At 37.9% G+C, this 22,717-nt stretch overlaps 1 protein-coding gene across 4 annotated transcripts in view; it reads left to right on the forward strand.

Moving 5' to 3' along the window:
* The window catches only part of SLC36A4 (solute carrier family 36 member 4), a 107,196-nt gene that overhangs the window by 15,796 nt on the left and 68,683 nt on the right, over positions 1-22,717 (forward strand). For all 4 annotated transcript variants that reach the window (XM_040584011.1, XM_040584013.1, XM_040584014.1 and 1 more), the window contains exons 5-8: positions 1,015-1,110; positions 2,728-2,812; positions 10,914-11,141; positions 12,983-13,081. In XM_040584011.1, coding sequence (XP_040439945.1) covers positions 1,015-1,110; positions 2,728-2,812; positions 10,914-11,141; positions 12,983-13,081 — 508 coding nt within the window. The remainder of the gene's footprint in view (positions 1-1,014; positions 1,111-2,727; positions 2,813-10,913; positions 11,142-12,982; positions 13,082-22,717) is intronic.

A 22,717-nucleotide genomic window follows, 5' to 3' on the forward strand; every position in this document is an offset into this window, starting at 1 on the left:
AAGTCTTTCTCATTGCAGTTTTAATTGCTTAGCTTCAGTCTGTTAGTCCGTCTTTATCTTAATAGCTTTCTTCATTGCTTTTGAATCCTCATTGTTTTGAAAAGTGTCCAATTTATAAATACCCAGGTTTTGAATTCTTTATAAGAGTAAAAGATAAACTGAGAAATGCTGTGATACTTTCATGATTATATGTGAGCTCGGTCTCTTTGGATTGTGACAACTTGATTCTTCAAAATTGTAGTGCTGAAGGAATGTGTTAAAGTGATGGTAGTGAGCAGATGAACGCTAGATACTCCTCCAAGTGAGATGTACAATACCAGGGGGAAGCAGTTACTCAATTTGACTGATAGAGTATTTTGATTAATAGTGACTTTTATTGAACACTTTTATCTTCCTGTCAGGTGGTGAAGAGAAGCAGTGGGAATGTCTTGTATTTAAAAAGTGCAATGAAGTTTTTGAACTGAGTAGAAACACAAAACAGTTCATGTCCCTGTAGCTGGAAAAACTGTCTATCAGTTTAATGTGATATTGTACTGTGAAGGCATCCTGTCATTCCTGAAGTCTTTGCTTTTTCCTTTGTAGTCTTGAATGGCCTTTTAAGATGTACATAAAATTTACATCACTGAAACAATTTTGATTGACTGCTTGTCCAGGAAGATCTGTTGAATCCTGTTGAAGTTCTTTGTGACTTGTAGTTTTGAGATTACTTAAGATATTATAAGAACCTGATCTTGGATTAGAAACTTGTGACCAAGAAACTTGTTTTGTAAGAAACTGATTTAGTACTGTTGAACTAGGGGGAAGCCACATCGTGGTTGACATGCTTGCAGAGTGCTGAATAGCCCTTCCTGGGGAAAGAAGCCCAAACCATACCTCTAAAATTCAGCAGCTGCACAATGGTGCCAGAGATGATTACTTACTATAATCCTGGGAAGCCACCAGCATTTTCAATGCGGGGATCTAGGCTCTCATAGTTTCTAGTAACTCCATTCTTTCTTCACTCTTCAATTTCAGGATGAAAAAATCCTCGCTGGGGTATAGCGATACAGTTAGTTACGCCATGGAGGTGGGGCCCGTGACTGCTCTTCAGAAACGAGCTTCTTGGGGACGGTAAATTTGCATTAGAATTTAATTTAATAAATTTGTTATTAAAAAATAATGGCTACACCTGGAATGGTTAGGAGATTTCCTTTTCACTAAGATGCTACCTACATGATGAATGCGTTCTCCATGCCTGAAATACTCTGATGCAGTGTTATTTGTTATTTCCTGCAGCCAGCTAGTAGCAGTGACGTGGGAGGATTGCGGAATGTCTCTCTCTGTTAGGCATTTCAATTTTCAGGTCTACGAGAGCTGTGAAGGAAAGAATTCTGTTTAGTAATGTGGGAAGAGATGTGGTAAAACCAGAAATGCTTTTTGTATTGCTTAATGTAGTGCAGTAATTTAAGTTTTCATTCTGTTTTGCCATAAGCACATTTCTCTGCATCACAGTTCACTCTTTAAATAGATTGACGCTGCAGATGTTAATTACTTCAATATGTTTATTCTGAGAGGAAGCAAAGAAATTATTTGATTCCTGGTTAAATATAGCATACAAATAATGGAGAAATATTTACTATACTTCACAATAAGGATATGTGGACATTAATAACTTGTTGTCTCTCTTAAATTCTTAATTCCATTTTTAAAAAAGGCCGCAATCTTTTCTTTGCATTTGTTGCTGTATAGCTGTTTATGGAGTTTATTGTATGACTGCACAGTAGTGAAACTCAGAAACTGAGACGTGTTGTTCAATGTTAAAGTGGTTGTTTTCCACACTTGAAGAATATTTTTTGGTCCTGTTATTTTCAAAGATGCAGCATCTTGCTTGCATCATGTGTTTTGGCAATTACTTTGTTTGAAATAAGGAAAAGGTGAGCTAGTCTTTTGAGATCTTTTGTGATGACTTCATAGGAATGGAGTAGGGCTGAGTTAGAGGGAAAAGTAGTTTGTAATGAAATAAAACGATAATTCTGTAATGCACCAAAGTGTTACAAGCCACAAGTGGTAATTTGATTTCCAGAGACACTGTGCTGCAGCAAATCTGTTCTCTGAAGCAGATCTCTGCTGTATGCCTGACTCTAGCAAAGAGTTTTGTTACACAACAGTGGCCTGAAGATACTCTCTGTAAGATTTTTCAAAAACAATCTGAACCATAGGTTAGAGTGTTTTTTCAGTGAGACACAGCTTCTGAATGTGTATCTGGATACACTGATATAGGCTCACTTAACAAACGTTTTCACATCTTACTATCTTGAATTGCTAAAACTTACATAGCTTTGACTATGAGAGACATTTGATCTCTGGTCCTGGTGGAAAACTGCTGTCTTGGGGGCTGACGGATGCCAGCAGATTTTATATGTGCATTGAATATGTATGTCAGTTGTTTATATTTGTACCACATTGTTAAGTCTTAGAATTTCATTTTATGCCACTTTAAAATATGTGAGTACGTTTTTTTTTTTTTTGAGGATCTTTGATGCCTGCTTAATGTTACCTTAAAAAATGAACACATAAACCCCACCCTGTTTTGCCATAAGAGGAACCTGCATTGCAGCACTTGTAAGACTAACGTGGCATTTAAGTCTAGCATACTAAGACAATAAGGAGCAATAATTGCATATTAGGTAGAAATGGGTTAATTGTTTTGATCCTAAGTATAATGTATATTTGTGTTTTATTCCTCAGGTATGTTGTTGACTTTTTCCTGGTGATAACACAGCTGGGAGTTTGTATTGTTTATGTTGTGTTCTTGGCAGAAAATGTGAAACAAGTGAGTAATGTTACTGTATGGAAACATGTTATGGGTTTAGATTAATTTTTCCTCATTTTTTATTTCCTATCCTGATAAAGTCCACTAGAACTACTTGTAAAATGTGAAGTTCACAGGTGTACAGAATGGGTTCTACCACAGTTTCAGTAAAAGAGCTTTTGGTAAAAAGGAGTAGTGTGCAAGGTGAAGTAAATTCAGATCTTGTGCAAGTATTTGTGGCTTCATTGCACTCTGATTTCTGTGTTGAATTAAAAAATTGATTGTGGAAATGATAGAAAATAAGGCTGAAACTGGACTAGGAGACAGTTGTCCCTGATTGTTTGTGGTGTGGGTTTTTTTGGTTTGGTTTTTTTTTTTTTTTACTAGGCCTTGTGATGGCTTCCTTTCCCCCTCCCCCTGACCTCCTAGGCATATTTTATCCTTTTCATGTCACTGAAATATTTCTTTAGTTCTATTTGTCCCTTCCATTTTCTAGAATGGTCTTATCTGCCACATAATCCATTGTATCTAAACCAGTCCTCGTTTTTTTTTCTTAAAAATGCCTGACATTGACATTTCTGCAGCCTCCTAGTAGCTAGTTCCAATGCTTTCTTATCTGTTAGACAGCTCTTTTTTTGTAGAAGCTTAAAATTTATCAGCATTTTAAGTCCTTTATTTCATGTTCTAGCTAAAGTAATTAATTCTTTTCTATTTGTGGATGCCTTTTATATTTTGAATATTGTTATCATGTCTCCCCTTTATTAGATCGAGGGGAGGGGGACAGAATCTAATAATTCATCTTGCTTTTCTGTGGACACTCTGTAGTTGGTCACATTTCTCTCTTTTTTTTTTCCAAGTTTTATCCCTGAAGTTGGTTATGCTACTGTAGTTGAAGTTTTACTTGTGACCAATAGAGCTGAAAAGTTATTTCACAGGTCTTACAGATCATATTTCAGACATGACACTTCAGTATAATGGTCATTTTGCAGGACCATGTCATTGCTAATCCATGATTGATTTGTGATCCACTTTGGTCTCTTGATCCTTTACTGCAGAGCTGCGTTCTGGGCAATTCTGCTGGTTCTTTCTTTCTGTACGGATGGTTTCTGCTTGCTTATAAAATCCTTTATTTTTTTCTTACTGGATTAATTTTTAACAGTTCTCAAGGTTGACTTTTAATCCTTTTCTTCAATATTCTTTCACTTTCCATCTGGAATAGATGTTTAAACCCTGCTTACTACATCTTCTGTGTTATTAATGAAAATATTAAATAGCATGGCTTGTGTAGCATTTCATGTGCTTTACTGTAACTACTATTATGCATATAATATGTAGTGTTGAACATATGGAAACACATTTCTGTATGTTGTAGATTTTTAAATAGATTGGGTATTAATTATTAGAAAAATACTGTGCAAGTTTAAGGATGTCTAAAAAGCAAATATTTCATCATGCCATATTTGTGAAAAAGTCAATTAAAAATTTCAAATGGATCCCCACACCCACAAATGCCTATGCACCTCCCACGCAACTCCCAAACATTTCAATGAAACCCAGCTACTCCTTTTCTCCCCTGCAACCACTGGTCGCTGACAAAAGCAAACAAAACCATGCCTGTCACTTTCATGACAGCTGCTCCTGCTTTCGTTCATGCTTTTTGTCTCTCATCCTCCAGTCATTCTAGCTCTTCTTTTTCTCAGTGGTGGAGATTTTTCTGTTGATGGGTTTCTGATGTCTGTTGGTCCTTCCTCTTTGCGTGCTCAGCAACCGCAGTCAGCAGTTTGTGTGTCTGAGCAGGTGGTCCAAGGGAGGTCAGCCAGCACACATTGGGTGCTCAAACAGGAGCCACAGGCACTTTGAACTTGTGGTGCGCTCTCCTCCATGGGCTTGTTAAGATGCCAGGACTCTACCAAAGTCCTCTGCTGTGTTTTCTGATCATAAGCTTATGTTTAGTCACTTCCATAAAACTAATGGGGAAGAATCTGGGTCTGTGTCTAAGTATGTGTGCTGCTGTAATTAGTGAAGTGGGTGAGGAATAAGGTATGGCAGGTTACTGAGTATTAATCATCCCTATGGACTCTTATTCTACGCAAGAGGTAGAATAAAGGTGTCTTGGCATAGCTTGCTTTAATTAGGAAGAAGAGTGTCCCTTTGGGGAGTTAGTACATAGAAGATAGTATGGTTTTTTCCTTCTCTTGTAGATAAGTTCTGTAGGTGAAGAACCCTGTCAAGATGAGGCAGATTTGTGTATTTGGAAGCTGGGTACTCTGTAATTTGTATCTTGGGAGAGAGGAGGGGACAAAAAAAAAAAAAAGACAACCTCAAAACTACAGTCCTACTGTCACAATCTATCTCAATACCTAAAAATCCGATTTGACATCTGATGTCCTTGTGCTGCTGAAGTGGGGATTTTTCTTGCATCGTTTGTAATGTAAATTCAAGTTAAAGCCTTTCCTATCAAATAAGTGTCTAATCTGCCAGTTGTTGTATATGTGTTTGGACTTTAAGCAAAAGATGAGACTGAACACTTACTGACTTTGGCTTTTGTAGAGATTGGGAGGGAAAAAACCCAACCCCAAACCAAGAAACCAACTAAAACCTTTTCAGGAAAGCCGTTTCCGCTATCTTGAAGAAAAGTTGAAAGATCTTACAGGAAAGCAACGACTGAAAAAGCAGTAGCTCCAGAGACCCGTGACATGTACCCTATGGATAAATTAGTCATCAGCGATTCGGAAGTTCCACTTCCAAGTGTATTTGGTTTAGCTTGCCCTGTGCCCTCTCTTCTGGCGGGGTGGTGGTGGTGGTGGTGTCGGGGAAGGAGTCTGTGGTTTCTTCCTGGCAGCTTTCTATTGCAGAAATGTGTCCCTAGAGGGCACCAAAGCACACAGGTCGGTGCTGCTTGAACTTGATTTGGGGTGGTGGAAGGATGGGGAAGGTGACCAGGGGGAACGGGGGGGGTGGTGGTGCGTGGGGAGCTAAGATCAAAGAAGAACATACTACAAATGTTACTAATACCACTCCTTGACCAATACCTCTGCGTTATGCTCCTTACTCTTCTGATCATGTTTGCATGTTGGTGTGTGCAAATTAAGCCCGCTGGAACTAACGGGAACTTCCACTGGGATCTTTGCTTTGATATTAGTTAAAACTAGCATCAACCCAAATTTCACAGTCTCCTCCTTCACTTTATTTACCGTTTCAGAGAACTAAGATGTGACAGAGCATTTTAAAATGCTTCTGGCACATGAATGGAATATTCATCAGTCCAGATTACTTGGAGGTGAATATTTAGCTAGACACACAGTGGTACATGTGAGTCTAAATATTTACTTCATCTTTCGAGTTCTGTGAAATGTTTTGATGCAGTATAACTTCTGGTGTTAAATCTTTTCTCATTAGTGTCTGTGGGATTAAAACAATGTTGCCTGCATTACTTTCAGATGAAGCTTTTCGTAAGGAATATTTTCCTGAGGCACCAAAGAAGCTTAAGTTGGTGGAGAGTTCTGGTTAACTCTGACAGGATGCAGTAAGGGGCTTATGGGTGATGTTGTCTAGAGTCTGAGAAGAATGATGAAACTGGAACAAAGAGCTTGGGGGTTGGCTGCAGCAATACTGGGGCAGGAACACACTGGCATAGGAAAAAGAATCTGTGCTCAAAGGAGCATGGTTCTTTTTTGTGCCATAGTTACTTTGCTTTGCCTGATTAAGCAACAGAAGACCTTAAGTAGAGCCTTGGCATTTATCAGCTTGCTCATGAATATTTGAGTTCTCTGGAGAAGTGTTATTTTCTCATTGTTTGCTGATACAGCATGAACATGTTTTCATTTTTTGACTTTCTGGGAGCACTTTACTAGATCTTTAGCACTTAGAAGATGACCCATCAGTGGGATGCTCCATACTAGAATTTAGATTTTTTTTTCCCCCCCAGTTTTTATAAAAAGGTAAAAAAAACCTCCCAAAACTTAGGTTTTGATCCTGGTAGATGTTGAGAAGTCCATAGACTGTATAACAGGAAGAGCAGGTTTTGGGGTACAGGCAAGGAAACAGGGGTCTTGGTTGAAGAGACTAAGGAAACATTTCTTGCTTCTGAGATCATTCTTCTAAGTATCATGTTCATCAGTTGAACTGAATTTTCTGCTGTCACTAGCTGTGCATTAGTTGTTTCCTGAGTTGCCTGACATAAGGAATCTGATAACCAGGTTTGCACAAATGTTTGATCTTCCTGGATACATCTGAAGTTGGTAGATGCTGTGCTTGGGCTATGAGACATTAGGTGAAGCACTCTTGGAAAGAAAACAGACATTACGCCATAATGTAAGTTAATGTTTGAATAACTGAAGTAACTTCTGATTAAGTCACCTTGTGACTGGGCACATCATTAGCCTTTGTAGTCGCTATGTCTAGGGACCTCAGTGGTTCTGTACTTCCTTTCTAAAACCACAATGATACTTCCACATGTGTTTTATGGAATTATTTGTGGAACTCCCAGGTGCAGTCATGATAAGCACAGAACAAAATGCAGATAATGTGTGTTCAGGTTGGAAGTTGAACAATGTTCACTGAGTTCTGTGACATACATAAAAGAATATGTATGTAAGCCTTTTTCAGTAACAGATCCATTGGATGGATAAGTGAAAAGATTCTTCTAAGTTGGCTGATATTCCATTGATATTTCAGATTATGTTGCTTTGTTCCGGAAAAAGACAGATAATAATGTCTGCCGTTCGTGGCCCAGCATGACTGCCATGTGCAGTAATGCACTAGCAACAGGAGACTGAAAGTATTTGTTGTCTGGAATAGGAATCTGAGACTATATTAATTCTAACATCGAGGAGACTAGGTTAGACAGATAGTGAGTCATAGTCCACCCTAACATAATCAGCAGTAAACTTGCACTGAGCTAAACAGCATTTGAGAAAGAGTCTGAAAAAACCCCAACCCCGCAACAAAATGTACTCCTGCTGCTTTGTATTTTGTTACTTGTTAGAAGAATTTTAAGTGTTATCTGATGATTTTTTTTTAAAAAATCTAGTAAAACACTTTCAAAGTGACCGTAATGTTAGCCTGCACTTGAACAAATCAGTATGATCTCATCTTCATTAGAGGTTTCCTCTGCTGCTTCTTACTGTCACATCTCCCACAGCCATTTGTTCCACTCTAAGAAGGAGAACAGTAATCATTACTTTTTATAATTTTTGCATTTTACTTTCTGACTCAGCTTTCTTCCACTCATCAGTCACCCTTGCCTGTTTGTTTAGCTCTCCCACAAGATAAACCTTTGCTGGATGTGGTCTGGTGTGTGTCTTCTGAATCAATGTAAAGAATCATTATTCTGTCATGTCTCAAAACCCACCTCTGCAGTATGGATATTGCCTGTGGCCTTGCCTAAACCCATAAGTGGTACTACCTTGATTGATGCTATTAAAGCTGCTTTATTGATATGAAGTTGATTTAAAGGTGTGTATATCCACAAACGGGGATAAACTGACCTCCTGCACTTATATGTCGGTATAACTGTGTCCATAATGACAGTTACGTGCTTACATGTACATGTATGTGTACATAAAATTAATCCCCAAAGGATTTTAGTAATGCAAAAACCTGTGTGTAATGGACATAATTAAAACACCTTGACAGTCAACAGTTGAACTGAAACTTTGAAAAGTTTCTTTTCTTTAATAAATTAAAATATATATTTTATAAGTCATGGGCTTCACATTTTGTAGCTGATGTTTTCAATGGAACTTACATGCTCAAAGCACATTATAGTTCTTAGAAAACTATCTTACAAGTCCTTGTGTGCAGAGCAGCTCTGGCTATCTGCAAACGATGCAAGTAAGTAAACACAAGAGACTTGTTAAAGGGTTTGTTCTGTGTTTCTATTTGAAGCATGGTGGGAAAGTAGGGAACTTCTACAGAGAGCTGTACTTCATGTGGCATTAGGGAAGTAATTTGGTTAAGTGGTTGACATACTGCTTGGTAAAGTGGAGTTATTGCAGCTGCGTGAATTCACTAGAATTCAGTTCTAAATGTATTTAGCTCTTTGTAGCTTTCTAAAAATGTTATCATAATGAAAATAACAGACATTAAATGTCTTGTAAGTGACAAGATTCTTGCAAGGTGGAAACTGTTGGTGTTTGAAATGAGTGGTGGTCTCTGCTTTCATTTAAAGTGAGATTTCTGCAAAATGTGGTTGCAGAATTGTATCTTTTGTCTTTGTCATAATGATAAAATTTGTTTAGTGCTTTTTGTTAGAGAAAAGAATCTTAATTTAATTCTGTTTTGTTGAATTTGTGGATTGGTTGAAACAATGGAAATGAAGTGAATTGTGCAATTATTTTTTCTCCTAGACTTCTGAGTTTTGGCGTACTGGCCAATTTGAATGACTTGGTTTACATACACTTGGTTTTAGATTATCAGCTGACTCCCTCTGCCTCATGACATAGTTCCAGTGTCCCTTGATTGCCTACCATATCTCCAGCCTGTCCTCTTTTCTCCACTTCGTCCTCTTCCTCAAAGTAAAAAAACCCACACAACAAAACCAAAAAGCCCTGTTGTACTGTGACCTATTAAATAAAATAGATGCCATTATGTACTGGCAATTGTAGTGCTTGCTTAGGACTGCCATGGCTACATAAAAACTTACGCTGTAATGGTAATACTTGCCCCTTTTATTTTCACAGCTTAACATGTTTGGATTTCTGAGGCAGGATCTATAATCTTACTATTTCACTTGCACAGATGATAACTGACAGTTTAAAGAACAAACCACATAGAAGGAATTGTCCGTATATTAATCAGTCTTGGGATTGTGCCTGTGAACTGTGTGATAAGGATAATAACATATAAGAATTGCTACACTTGTATGTATACTTCCACACTTCCTGGGATTATAGGGTTATACAGCCTTCCTCTGAGTTAATTTCTGTATTGACTGTGGCTAAGTAGTTGGTAGTCTGACAGTACTTAGGAATCAGAGTGTTGTTTTTTTATATACTGATTTCCCAATTGTGTTTAAGTCTTTGTGCTATAAGGAACTGCCCCTCCTCCCCCCTGCCTAGGTATCTTTTCACAGCTGTCAAGCCCAAGGCTTTCTGCAGCATGAACAGGTTAAGCACAGTCATGTGCTGATTTGTAAGATGGGAAATGCAATGGAAGGGAAAAGGAAAGGATACACTCCTAGGGAAAAGGCATGATAAGATTAAAAAAAAATGGATTTGAACTGTTGTTGTTTTGTAGCAAGCACGGTAATTGCCAGCTCTTGATGTTTTGATGGTGGTGTGCACATAGCACAGAATGCATTTCCACAAACGAATGTTGGCAGTTATGGCCACATTAACGTTTTTCCGAAAGAAGCAATGAGAGCTTGTGAATAGTGCCAAACTCAGTCTTCTGAACTGCACCATAGGCAACTGTTGTCATGTTATATACAAAAACCCTAATACTCTTTCATGTTGTATACTACTGTTTATCTATAAGCATTAATTTATGTCAATTTTATGGATACAGGACTTTCAACTCCGAGCTAGCGGTTTTTAAATTGAGATAACGTTGCTTAGTAAAAGAGCGAAAAATGAAATAATTTGTATTAGAAGAAAGACAGGCAAGTTCATATTCTAACATTATTTTGTATGTATGCTGCTATGATGTGCATGGCAAAGGCACAGGTTATAGGGCACTGAACTCGGGTACAATAGCAGTTGGTCATCTAACCCCTTTACTCTGCCTTAGAAAAATTCAGACTCTTAAGATTTAGGCCTAGATCCATCTTGCTTGCCTTCATTTGGCTCATTTTACCAAACTCGCCCTTTCTGAAAGAAATCTGATCTAAACTGCTCATGTGGCTTTCCTCTTTAGTCAGTGGTGTGATAAAGACGCTTTCAGGTCCTGATTTTATCACTTGTCTGACGGATGAAACACTTGCTAAAAGTGCCTAGTCTTGTCCTCTGCACTGAGAGTTACAGGGATCTCAGAACACCTGACACTTAGCAGGTAAAGCAGAAGGACAAATGACACTTAGCAGGTAAAGCAGAAGGACAAATTTCCCTATAGAAAAATAGTGATGTGACCATATACTCAGTGCTACCACTGTGTGACACTTTTTTTTTTTTTTCTTCTATAGGTCCATGAAGGATTCTTGGAAAACAAGAACACTCCCATAAATGTCAGTGCGACCAGCAGTTCTTCTGAGAAAAGGAGTACTGACTTACGAATATACATGCTGTGTTTCCTGCCATTCATAATCCTTCTGGTCTTTATTCGTGACCTTAAGAACCTGTCTGTGCTTTCATTGCTTGCCAATCTGTCCACGGCTATCAGCCTGGTGATCATTTACCAGTACATCGTTAGAGTGAGTATAAAAAAGTTTATTATCTCTTTTTTCAGTGTGGCAAGTTATATTTGTTGCATATGGCAGTTGGTCTCTGATAGACGCATACTGACTGACAGTTTCTGAAAGGCAGAATTATCTTGTATTTAATTGAAGCATCTTAATTTAAGGAGATGCCTTAATACTTGAGACGTATTTTAAACATAGCCCTTTAAAGTACTTTTGAAAGAAAGGATAATATTGCTGCACTTAAGATAACAAAAATATGTAATGTAATGACTTGGGGTTCTTGAGTGGAAGAATACATGAATTTTTATGGGTTGCACACAGGATGTGCAAGGTTTTAATCTGTGGTCAATCTTTTTGTTGTAACAGAAGAACAATTCCAACAGCAAAGTTTATTTCTAATGTTTCTCCAGTAGAGTCAGGAAAAATTGAAGACTTTCCCTTTAGAGAATACTTATTGCAAACTTCATCTCCTGAGAAGTTGAATAGTTGCTGTGTTTTCTGGGTTGCTGCTGTTTTTCATATTTGGAGGCATTTCGTAATGAAACACATTAAACTGATGGCTTGTCGTGGTTTAACCCCAGCCAGCAACTGAGCCACATGCAGCTGCTCACTCACTCCTCCTGCATCAAGATGGATGGGGAGAGAATTGAAAAGTAAAAATGAGAAAACTTGTGGTTGAAAAAAAAGACTATTTATTAAGTAAAACAAAAGCCATGCACGCAAGCAAAGCAAACCAAGGAATTCATTCACCGCTTCCCACGGGCAGGCAGGGGTTCGGCCATCCCCAGGGCAGCCAGGCTCCGTCATGCGTAATGGTGACTTGGGAAGACAAACACCATCACTCCAAATGTCCCCACTGTTCCCTTCTTTTTCCTCCCATTTAATATGCTGAACATGATTCCATACGGTATGGGATATCCCTTTGGTAGGTTGGGGTCAGCTGTCCCAGCTGTTCCCTCCCAGCTCCTTGTGCCCCCCCAGCCTACATGCTAGTGAGGTGGTGTGAGAAACTGAAGGGGCCTTGGCTCTGTGTCAGCCCTGCTCAGCAACAGCTAAAACATCCCTAAATTATCAACACATTTTCAGCACGAATCCAAAACATAGCCTCATGCTAGCTACTATGAAGAAAATCAAGTCTACCCCAGCCAAGGCTAGCACATGGCTGAAAAAAAAAAATCACATGTAGAAACCTCTACATTTTTCTTTCTTAGGATTTTTGAAAAGTGATGACAATCACTTGCACACACAATGTAGGTAAGTGGTGAGTGCCACTGTTATTTGAGAAAGCTTTCACGTGTTATGAGACAAGTAGGAAGCAGATGGGGAGGAAGGCAGAAAAGCCAGCGAGAGGTATTGGCTGGGCAAGGAGGCAGAAGAAATTACATAGAAGAGATTGGAGGAGACAATAATTAATTGTTCTGCAGGAACTCAGCTTCTGTTAAAAAGGTTTTCTTTTACTGTCCTTTATGATTATGAAGAAAATCTGTGCAGTATGAAAGCAGATTAGAAAATGCAGTACTCTGAGAAGTTTGCAGAGGATTAAGCTTAAGATGTGAGCTTCCCCTTTAGTTTTAGCTGACGCTCATTCATACACACCAGTGTGATACTTTAAATATATAAATTTCTAGTGTCAGTAATGTGAACCTAGAATAAATATATGTGCAAAGATCTGTGGGTGAGTGGGAAGGTGGCTATAAATATGTACCAAATTTGGGAGGGAAACCAGGGATTGTAAATAGTAATGTATACACCATATGTATTGAGTTTTCTTTCCTGTAGCATAATGCATCAATCAAAATTGTAGGAACAGCTCATGTGCTTTACATAGCACTGTTTTGCTGTGTGTTCTTCAGGGTATAGCAGATCCTCGAAAACTGCCTCCTGTGGCTGACTGGAAGAAATACCCACTGTTTTTTGGGACTGCAATATTTGCTTTGGAAGGAATCTCTGTGGTAAGTGCTTTTTATTGACTCTTCAAAATACCTGAATCTGTGCTAGACGATGGGTTACAGGCAGTTTGTCCTGGTTTCAGCTGGAATAGAGTTAATTTTCTTCTTAGTAGTTAGTGCAGTGCTGTGTTTTGGCTCTGATGTGAGAACAATGTTGATATGACACTGATGGTTTCAGTTGTTGCTGGGTGATGTTTATACTAAATCAAGGACTTTTCAGTTCCTTGGGCCCTGCCAGCCAGAGGGGACACAGCCAGGACAGGTGACCTGAACTAGCCAAAGAGGAATTCCATACCATATGACGTAATGCTGAGTATATAAACTGGGGGAAGAAGAGGGAAGGAGGGGACATTTGGCATTATGGCATTTGTCTTCCCGAGTAACCGTTACGTGTGACGGAGCCCGGCTGCCCTGGGGATGGCCGAACCCCTGCCTGCCCAGGGAAGTGGGGAACGAATTCCTTGCTTTGCTTTGCTTGCGTGCGCGGCTTTTGCTTTACCGATTAAATTGTTCTTATCTCAACCCTCGAGTTTTACATTCCTTTCTGATCCTCCTCCCCACCCCTCTGGGTGGGGGGGAGTGAGAAAGCAGCTGAGTGGTGCTTGGTTGCCGGCTGGGGTTAAACCACGACACAGTTTTACTCCTGTTGTTATTTTGTTGATTTTGTTGAAGCACTAATCTCCCATATTGGTATGAAAAGGGTTAATTTACCTTGTCAAATAAGGCAAAAATTGAGAAGCAACAGCCCCATCAAAGGGGAATTTGGTGAATACTGATTGCTACTTGGACACTTAGTACCTTCCCGAATTACAAGAATGCCTTTCTTTCCAAATAGATTGAGACACTAGTGTAATAATAACTCTTATCATAATATGCTATATAATAAAATAATACTCAGCTAATAATATGATGATACTATAATTATAAAAATTCAGCACCTCAGTTTTAGGTGATGAGTGTGTAAAAATAGAAACATATTCAGAATCCTCCTTTTCATTTGGGATCACTGAGCACAAAGTAATTTATTAGAAATGTGTTATTCTTCTTGCTGCAAACTTGTCTATAATCTGACTTGATAGAGATGTTGATGCTAAGTAAAAGGATAGAAGTTTCAGAATTTTTTTTTTGATTCATGGCCTTCTGACAGTGAACCTCAGTTCCTCATTGTTTCCTGAAAGGTGTCAATTAAATAGATCTATCATTCTGAAAATTTAGTTTTTAAAAGTGGATCTTTTTTAACGTCTTGCTCACTGCTGTTTCTAAGGGCTTTCTGATCGCATCTCACACTAGCAAAGTTTGCAAGTTAGTTAGCACTTTTGTTTCACATGGCATATTTTAAAAAGCAGCTGAAGAGGCTTCTGGGAGTGGGAGGTCATAATGTCTTTAAATTGTGAAGAAATTACTGTAGACACTTTATTTGTTACTAATATATTTACATGCTTCAGCAAGTGTTACTGTATACTTAAAACTAAAACAACAAACCACCAACTCACTCTTCTACCACTGAAAAAACCCAAATGAAAACAACAGCAAAGCAGCATGCAATTAACCTGAAATGACTGTCTGTCATTGACATTACAGAAGAGTTTTCAAATCTCTTTTAGCTCTGACTTGAACCAGAATATTTCACCTTGCTGCTGCATTATAAGTGCTAGAAGAGCTGAACAGGAGAACCTTTTAACTCCTATTGTGTTACAAAAGTGTGTTTTCACACATGGGATATGTGGATCTAGTGACTGTGAGTCTTCATTCAAACTGTTCTGGACTGCTTCTCAAACTGAGATGACTGATGCAGAGATTTAGCTACCATATATCTGTGTGTATCTGGACATCTTTCCTTCTGTCATTTGTCTGGTATTGTTTGATGGCTACAAGTCTTGGGCTAAAACTCCACAGTCAGTAAGACAGATTGGACTATGCTAAGCTTGTTGCTCTTAAATTGTATAGCCTGTGCGGATAAGACTGTACTTAACTGTGTGTGGGTAAACGCGAGTCATTTACAGGAGATCTGATAGGTATCTCAGTCATATTAGATTTGCTCCTGTGCTGCATAGCCCGCAGGTGTGTATTTGTAGCCAGGAGATCCCAAATGAGAGTCCTGTGAGCCTCAGGGAAGTGTGGAAGGCTTACCATTTGGTAGTGGTAGTTTATTGAATTATAGGTAGGGAATTGGTATATGGTAACTATTTTCTGGCATGTTAGATCCCACGTTAGACAGCTCCTTAAATTTACATCAGCAGTAGCAACATTGACTTCTAATGTAAACCTTTAAAGAACTGCCTAGAGCATTTGCTTGATTGAATTCCTGGAATTCTTAAAAGATGCATTAGTAACAACCAGACTTTTTCCCTTTTTTTTTATTCAGGAGCATGTAACGTAGGTTTCATTTGACTTGTACCTTTAAACCATAAAAATACCGCTTCATATTATCAGGTCCTAGCATTATTCAGTTATTGCATGCATTTCTGTATAGGCTGTCTCAATTTCTTACTTGATCGTAATTTACTTTTCAAAGTAAATGAAGTGTTTCAGTTTTTTTACTTTTGTTCCTGGTGTTTATAAACTAATTAAATGTTTGTTCATTATGGTTTCATATACTTTGTGTGTGTGTACATTACACAAGACCATTAAAATGATGTGGCTACCTTTAAAAATTAAAATTAATCTGAAAGTGAAAATGTAGAGCTTAATATTTCTTCGTTATATGCAGAATGATATTAGTATGTCTCTGCTTCTCAGGGGTATTTTGAACATGCAGAATGTTTGCAGTGCATTCTTACGCTGTTGTTGCATGCACCATAGAGAAGATTTGAAGAAAAAATAATTTTATGGGTTTGAATAATCAGGACTAAACAAAATTTTTGAAGCATGAAGTAAAAAAGATGAGTGAAGCAAAGTGAGACATTTCCACTTTAGATAGTTAAGATTTCATACAATTCTTGGTGATTGATTTAATTGATAACTAGATGTTACAGCTCAGTAAGTTACCATCATAATTGGACTGTGATATATCTGTATGTGTGTTTGTGACCTCTTGCAAATGTGAAGTGAGACAAGTGAGTTTAAAATTCCCTCACTGAGATGTAAGCTGTTGTGTTTTAATTCACATTGCAATGGATCAAGAATACTCGCATAGTCAGTTGCTGTTGTATAGCTGAGGTGGCGCCTTGGTACCATGTTCCTATATCCATGTGGCTGAACTGTTCTGGTAAGGAAAAAAACCAAACCCACATTTAATCAGATTGGCTCCGTAGTCTGCTCTCTCTGATGAAGGCACTCAAAATGGATTTACATAATCTTGGTCTTGTTAGAGACTTGATTTTAGATTTTATTCTGGAATATATTGCAAATAAGATTTATTACTGTGAATCTATCTGAACATTATAAACAGATGCCTTAAGGTCTTAATTTTATTAGAGAAGGTGATTATGATTGATTCATTTTATGCAATAAGTTGGCCATAAACAGTTATGACACTTCATTTTTCCTTTTCCTTGATTCCAAGTATATGTTATGGTAATTCTCATCTGAGAACTGCCAGGTTAATGAATGTTACAAAGAAGGACAGCAAATGAAATTCTGAGATTTTTGGTCTGGTTAAATCATCTTAAGCAGAACCTGACAAAAGTGGAAAAATGCCCTTGGTGTGGTTTTTCCACCACTATTGTTCTGTGTAATATGGTCTTTCCTGCTAGGAATATTTAATGATCAACAATTCGAGTATAGGAATGAATGGTTTATAAGGCTTCCTATAAAACAGTACAGCTTAGCCATAGCAGTCAGGAGGATTTATTTTCAGAGATACTTAACTGATTTTGTTTTTATTATCAGGGGAGTGGCTAATGTAGACAAATAGTAATTGCCAGTTCATAAATGCCACGCTTAGCATGGAAACATGTTTGTCTGGTTTCTTTGAACTGAACAGTAGGCTGCAGGGGAAATACTCTAGCACTGATTTATTTTTTCATCCCACTATTCTAAAAAACTTTTTATATATTGATTTTTTTTTTCTTTTCTAGTTCAGCACTTGTCATCACTTAAAGTATGACTGTAGTTCTTCAGTAATTCTATTAAAATTAGTGAGACTAAGTAAACAGAGGAGTATAAAATCCTGTTCACTATGGGGAATGTGATTCAGGGAGGTGCAGTGATTCAGCAGATTCCTGGTAGAATTTTATTCTTCATCTTGAGACTGTATTTCTCTTTTAGACGGTGAGTGTATTAATATGGGCTTTGGTTAAAACCTGTTGTTAGTTTAGGACTCATTAGCTGTCCTTGTGTAATAAGAAAATCAGCAGTATGGAAATAATTTGGAGTATTGTTGCTTTGACTTTGGTCGATCCCTAGATAAACAGACTTTAAAAAGCTTAGTTTTACTGACTTGCATCTGTAATAAAGGAGGAAGGACAGCCTATTTATAATTGAAATACAGAATCTCAAATAAACCAGGGTAGTGCCTAGAAACTAGTACTTGCGTAATGCTAAGAGCTAGTTAAACATTTCATCAGCCAGTGCTATAAAACCATTTTGAGATATTTTAATTAAAATAAAAATAATTAATATGTTGAATTGATGATATTAATATGATGAATTGAGCTGTTCATGTCTGCCTTCAAGGTCAATTTAAACTCCTATTTGAGGGCAGATTTGACCAATTTTGTCACTTGACTAAAGTCCAGGCCAGCTGTTCATTTGTTGCTACAACTGCTACAGCAAAGGTAAAGTTAGCGCTGTCAAAAGGCTGATTAATGTTAATGCATGCTAAACGGAGTGATAATTGTAACAGGATGAGAAAGTGCTGCACTGTGTTGCTTGTGCTGTTTGTTCCTTTGCTCCATGTTTGAGTTGTCTGTAAAGGTGGGGTCATTGCTGATTGGTATAAGGTACCTGCTGCAAATTGTGAACGTCTTGGCGGCCAGGTGGTAATCGCTGCTGTGTGCTAACAGGAGGAGTTGGCATCGGGGTACCCAGTGATCCCTTAATGCTGAGTTAGCAAACAGCAACTGGGAGCTCAGTACTGTCAGTCTGGTGGTTGTAATTCATAGTGGTGAGAGTTGGTTTGAGATTTCAACACTTGTAAGGTTTTAAGATTATCAGGGTGACCTTGTGAAAATTGTATTGACTAGTGGCATCAGTACAGTTTGTAGAATGGTAGTAGCAACTGAAATGCAGTACTCCTAAGTGGATACAACAGACCATTTAAGATACTTGGTTTTGTTTTAATATTTAAGTGAAGGTGTTGGTTCAGAAAGGAATAACATGTTAATTAGGAGATGGAGAAAATGTATATTCAGCCCTCAGTGGACCTTTTTGAGTAGAGGGCTCTGCTGGGAGTGGGAGAATATGCAGCTGCTTCTTTTCCCTCTGTACTTTGGCTGTGGATTCCCTGTGCCAGTTGATGCTGCCTGGTGAATCACAAGGCTGGTGTTCAGGCCACAGAAGAGAAGAGAGTACAGACACTATTTCTGGAATACAGGAGCTGCAGGTGCTATAATGGGGTGAATGTGTCTTTCACAGAACATATAACATTGTTTTGTAAGAACCGTGTTTGAGAGCCTCTTGCATATTCCAAAGGTGAGTAGGTCAGTTTTTATAGTAAATGTGAGATTTTTGTTACTGAATTAAAAAGTAACTTCAGACTGTGCTCCTGAGTGTTCCCAAAATGTTGTTAAACCTCTTAAGTGTACTTTTCAGAGGAGTGTAAAAGCGAAGCCTTCAGGCTTGCGTATCCCTGTAGCATTACTATGTGCAGGTAATAGCTTTGCATAATGTTACACAGTTACACTTAATGAATATTTTGCAGTGAAAGTCTGGTTGGCTTCCTTGTTTGAAGTATAAAAACCAAATCCAAATGTGGAAGTGATGTTTTAACATGAGCTTCAGGGGGAAGGAAGATGAAATAGATTCATAACATTTAAACAAGAAAAGGATGAAATAGATCCATAACATTTAAAAAAGATAAATTTTCTTCTCTGTTCTATATAATAAACTAAGTTAAGTATGGTTTCTACAATTAAGTGTGGTTTGTGGCTTTGTTTTTTGTTTCCCCTGTTGACTGCTGCAGACTGATTAGCCTAGCAAAGAGAAAATGTTACTTTCCAACATTAATTTCAGGTTTGGAAAATTAGGCTTCTGATATTTTAGCCTATTACTTGAAGATGTCTGTTCAAACTGCTTTTAAACTTGAATATCACAGCTTCACAGTAGAAGGCAGGGTGGTATTTGTATAGCAAAAGACAGTCTCTGGAATCTCATTAGGCAGCAGCTAACCAATTCCAGGAGATTTAAAAAAGAGAAAACTAAGTGGTTTACAATTTTAAAATGTCGTTATTTGGATTTTGAAAGTGATGTGGATGAGCTTGTTAGGCCTGTGGCTTTGAGATAAAAGCCTCTCACTGTCAAAAATTCTTTTGCCAGATTAGTATTGTCCTTTAAAAAGAAATAATAATGAAACCAAATGACACTCTTCTGTTGTCTTTTAAGACCAGACTGGATTTGTCAGAAGCAGACATTTAACAGGTAGCATGACATCATCTAAATCTACTTGGCCATTTCTAGACTGGAGTGTATCAATTTCCTTTGGTGTTCTTTGAGATGATATAAAGGCTTGTCTCCTCAAAATAGGAAAGGTGGGAGTTCTCAGAGGATGTTTTTGCATTTGGACAAACAAGCGTAGGTGACTGGAGTCGATCACTGTGGAGATGACCTGCTCCTGAATGTACGTGGTAAATGTTGTGTCAGCAAAATCTACTGTGTTGGCTACAACTACTATACATAATCACTTGGTTTGGATGTCTTCTGAAGATGATTGATGTGAGAGAGGAGGAAAAAGGTTATGGGCAGGTGGAATAGAGAATGTTGTTAGATATAGCAGAAAAAAAAAGAAGTTGTATCCAAAACTGCAAAAAGTTCATCATCTGCCATATTCAGCTGAATGTTGATAAAATCTCAGGCAACTCGCTATTACCTCTTTGTCAAGTTAAATATTCCTTACCAATATGCTGGACTGCCTGAGTATGGAGGAAGTTCCTTTGACCCTGAAGAACCATTTGTTTGTGCATATTCAAACTTTAATACATTCTGTATTTATAGTGAGTCTTACAAACAGAAGACTCTGAGTACGAGTTTCTTTCAGGCCGCATCCCGTACTTGATGCTTGCAACATTCAAATGTTTCTTTTTCCTTAGAAAACCTAAGATATACATGCATTTACACAAATAGGAAAATAATGGCGTTTAAGTTTACTGTTTGGTCACCTGAAGTGTTTCTTAATCATCACGTGATTTGGTGACTTTGGAGAAATGGGTAAAGAGCAAGAGTGACAGCATGCCAAGCTGTCGTGTTCTGCTTTGCCAGCTCGTGGGAGATGTGTTTTGGGGCCTGGTATACATGGCTTCAGTGAGGCACAAAAGCTAATTCTTCTGTTTAGACGTGACCCTGGTTTAGATGGAAAACTTGTCTGTCTTAAGTATACATGCAGTAGAGCCAGAGTGAGATGCATGCTGCTTATGCTAATTATATGTATAATTCAGCAGCATAGTTAAATAATTTCAGGTAGAAATATTTTTATGTAATTTACTTTGCTTTTCTGGTGTCAGATTTTTTTCATTCCCCCCAGCCCATTATTCTGTAATCTTTCTAAGCTGCTTCTATTTTAACTTGCATTGGTCTCAGGTAAGATTTCCTCCTTTCTGCTATGTTCTGAGTGCTTATCTGCAGTGTGTGAAATTGTCTAAGTAATACTTAAATACAAGTCCTCATTATATGACAAACCTTTTGAATATAGCTATGAAGATGCAAAAATGTTAGTACTTTTTTCTGGAGAGAGCAGCTAACTGGAATAAATGCTTGTATACTTAGTTTTAGACTTTCATATCTGTCATTTATTTGTCAGCATCTTAATTTCACCATCTACCCTAGGATTTTTCCCACTCTCTGCAAGCCTTTTCATTGCTGAAGGTAGCATTGTAGTGTGTGTGTATATGTGACAATAACTAAAATCTAAGTTCTAGTTTTCTTCTTAAATATTTGGCCAACATAGTTGTTTTGTAGATTAAATCTACTGTAATTCATAGGATAATTTTCATTTATTCAATCAAGCATGATGGAGACAGTTTAAAAAAGAAAGTGATTTTATTGATCGGCTCAAAGTACTAAATATTAATAGACCTGTGATTTTTGTCAAAGGACTTTTACACTCAGTAATGTCCTTGAATATTCACTAAAGAATAGTGTTCCTAACCCAAAATTTTTTTATGAATACATGTTCTCCTGATTTGAAAGAGCCCTAATCATTTGCTGTTGAATGGTTCGCAAGCATCAGTAGTGGCTCCCTAATAAACATTGCGGCTTAAAATTATGATATTGATCTGTCAAGAGCAGCAGAAAACAAATCCTGTGGGAAATGGGAGAGGTGAAAAGGAAAAATTGTAATGGCAAAGGTGTTTGAAAGAAGATCATAGTAGGAAGTGCTATGTTTTGTATTCTTCAACTTGTCTTTGTTGTGTATCCTTCAACTTGTCTTGTACTGAAGCTGTTTTAGCACTTCACAGAAGCAGCAATGCGTGGCTTAGCTGTCAAGGTGCCATGCTCTCATGTCAAATGGAAGTGTATGAAACTTTCTGCTCATCTAAGAAGAGCAAGTATCAGTCAGTGTCTTCCCTCCCTATTTTGGACAGATTGATTTTGTTTGGAATAGGATGATTATTTGTTTTGATGATGGTCATATTAAAATGTAAGATGTGATTTGCAAAATGCTTTCTGTGTTGGACAACAAGCTTAAAAAAGTTAAAAGGAAAAAATAACTTCTGGAGAAAATGTCAGATTCAGATGGCAAGCCAAGTAGAATATATATCATTCCTTCAAGCGTTGTTAAATCGAGGCCATCAGAATTGGGCAATGGATTGGGTGTTTTGTGGGTATGAGTAATTATTTTTCCTGGTGAAACAAGTAGGAAGCTGCTTTGCTGGAACCCGAGAAGATGGGATTTTGGAGTGAATTAGGATTGCTCATTACATTTCAGAAGGCAGTGTTCTGTAATGAGAACCTGTCTTCTGGATTTATTTGTATAAACCTTTCATTACAAAAATGGATGTACAGTCACCATTTGGCTTGCATCTTTCCTTGGGTAATAGTAGACACACTTTCATTTGCAGTCATAAGGGATCTGTTAAGGAACGTTAGTTTGTTTATTGTACTTGTTGCAAAACAGTGAGGTTCTGCATCTTCCTCAAGAGAGTGAGCTTTAAAAATGCATCTAAAAGACATGGACTCAGAAAGCTTGTTGCTCAGAAATTTAATTAAAAATAATACCTTTTCTGTACAATGGAAGAGGAGAGGTGCAAGGACAGAGAAGCAAAACATAGCAATGTAATAATGACATATGTCATGATCGTAATTTGACTTGGAGAAACCATATTTTTTCTGCAGACATTCCCCAGTGTTCTGCAGGGTTGTAGTTCCACCTTTCAGTGAAAAAATAAATACGCTGGTACCTCCTGCAGACAAGGAGTGGGCCAGGCCTGGGCTGCATTGATTTACTGAGGATTCAGCCTTCTGTCTTAGGGGGTTAGGTAGTAGAATTTATGTTTACATACCTTGAATACCTTTGATACCAGCTTCCTCAGCTTTTTTGTTTTA

The sequence above is a fragment of the Falco naumanni genome, chromosome 2 (assembly GCF_017639655.2).
Source record: "Falco naumanni isolate bFalNau1 chromosome 2, bFalNau1.pat, whole genome shotgun sequence".
NCBI classification, from domain to species: domain Eukaryota; kingdom Metazoa; phylum Chordata; class Aves; order Falconiformes; family Falconidae; genus Falco; species Falco naumanni.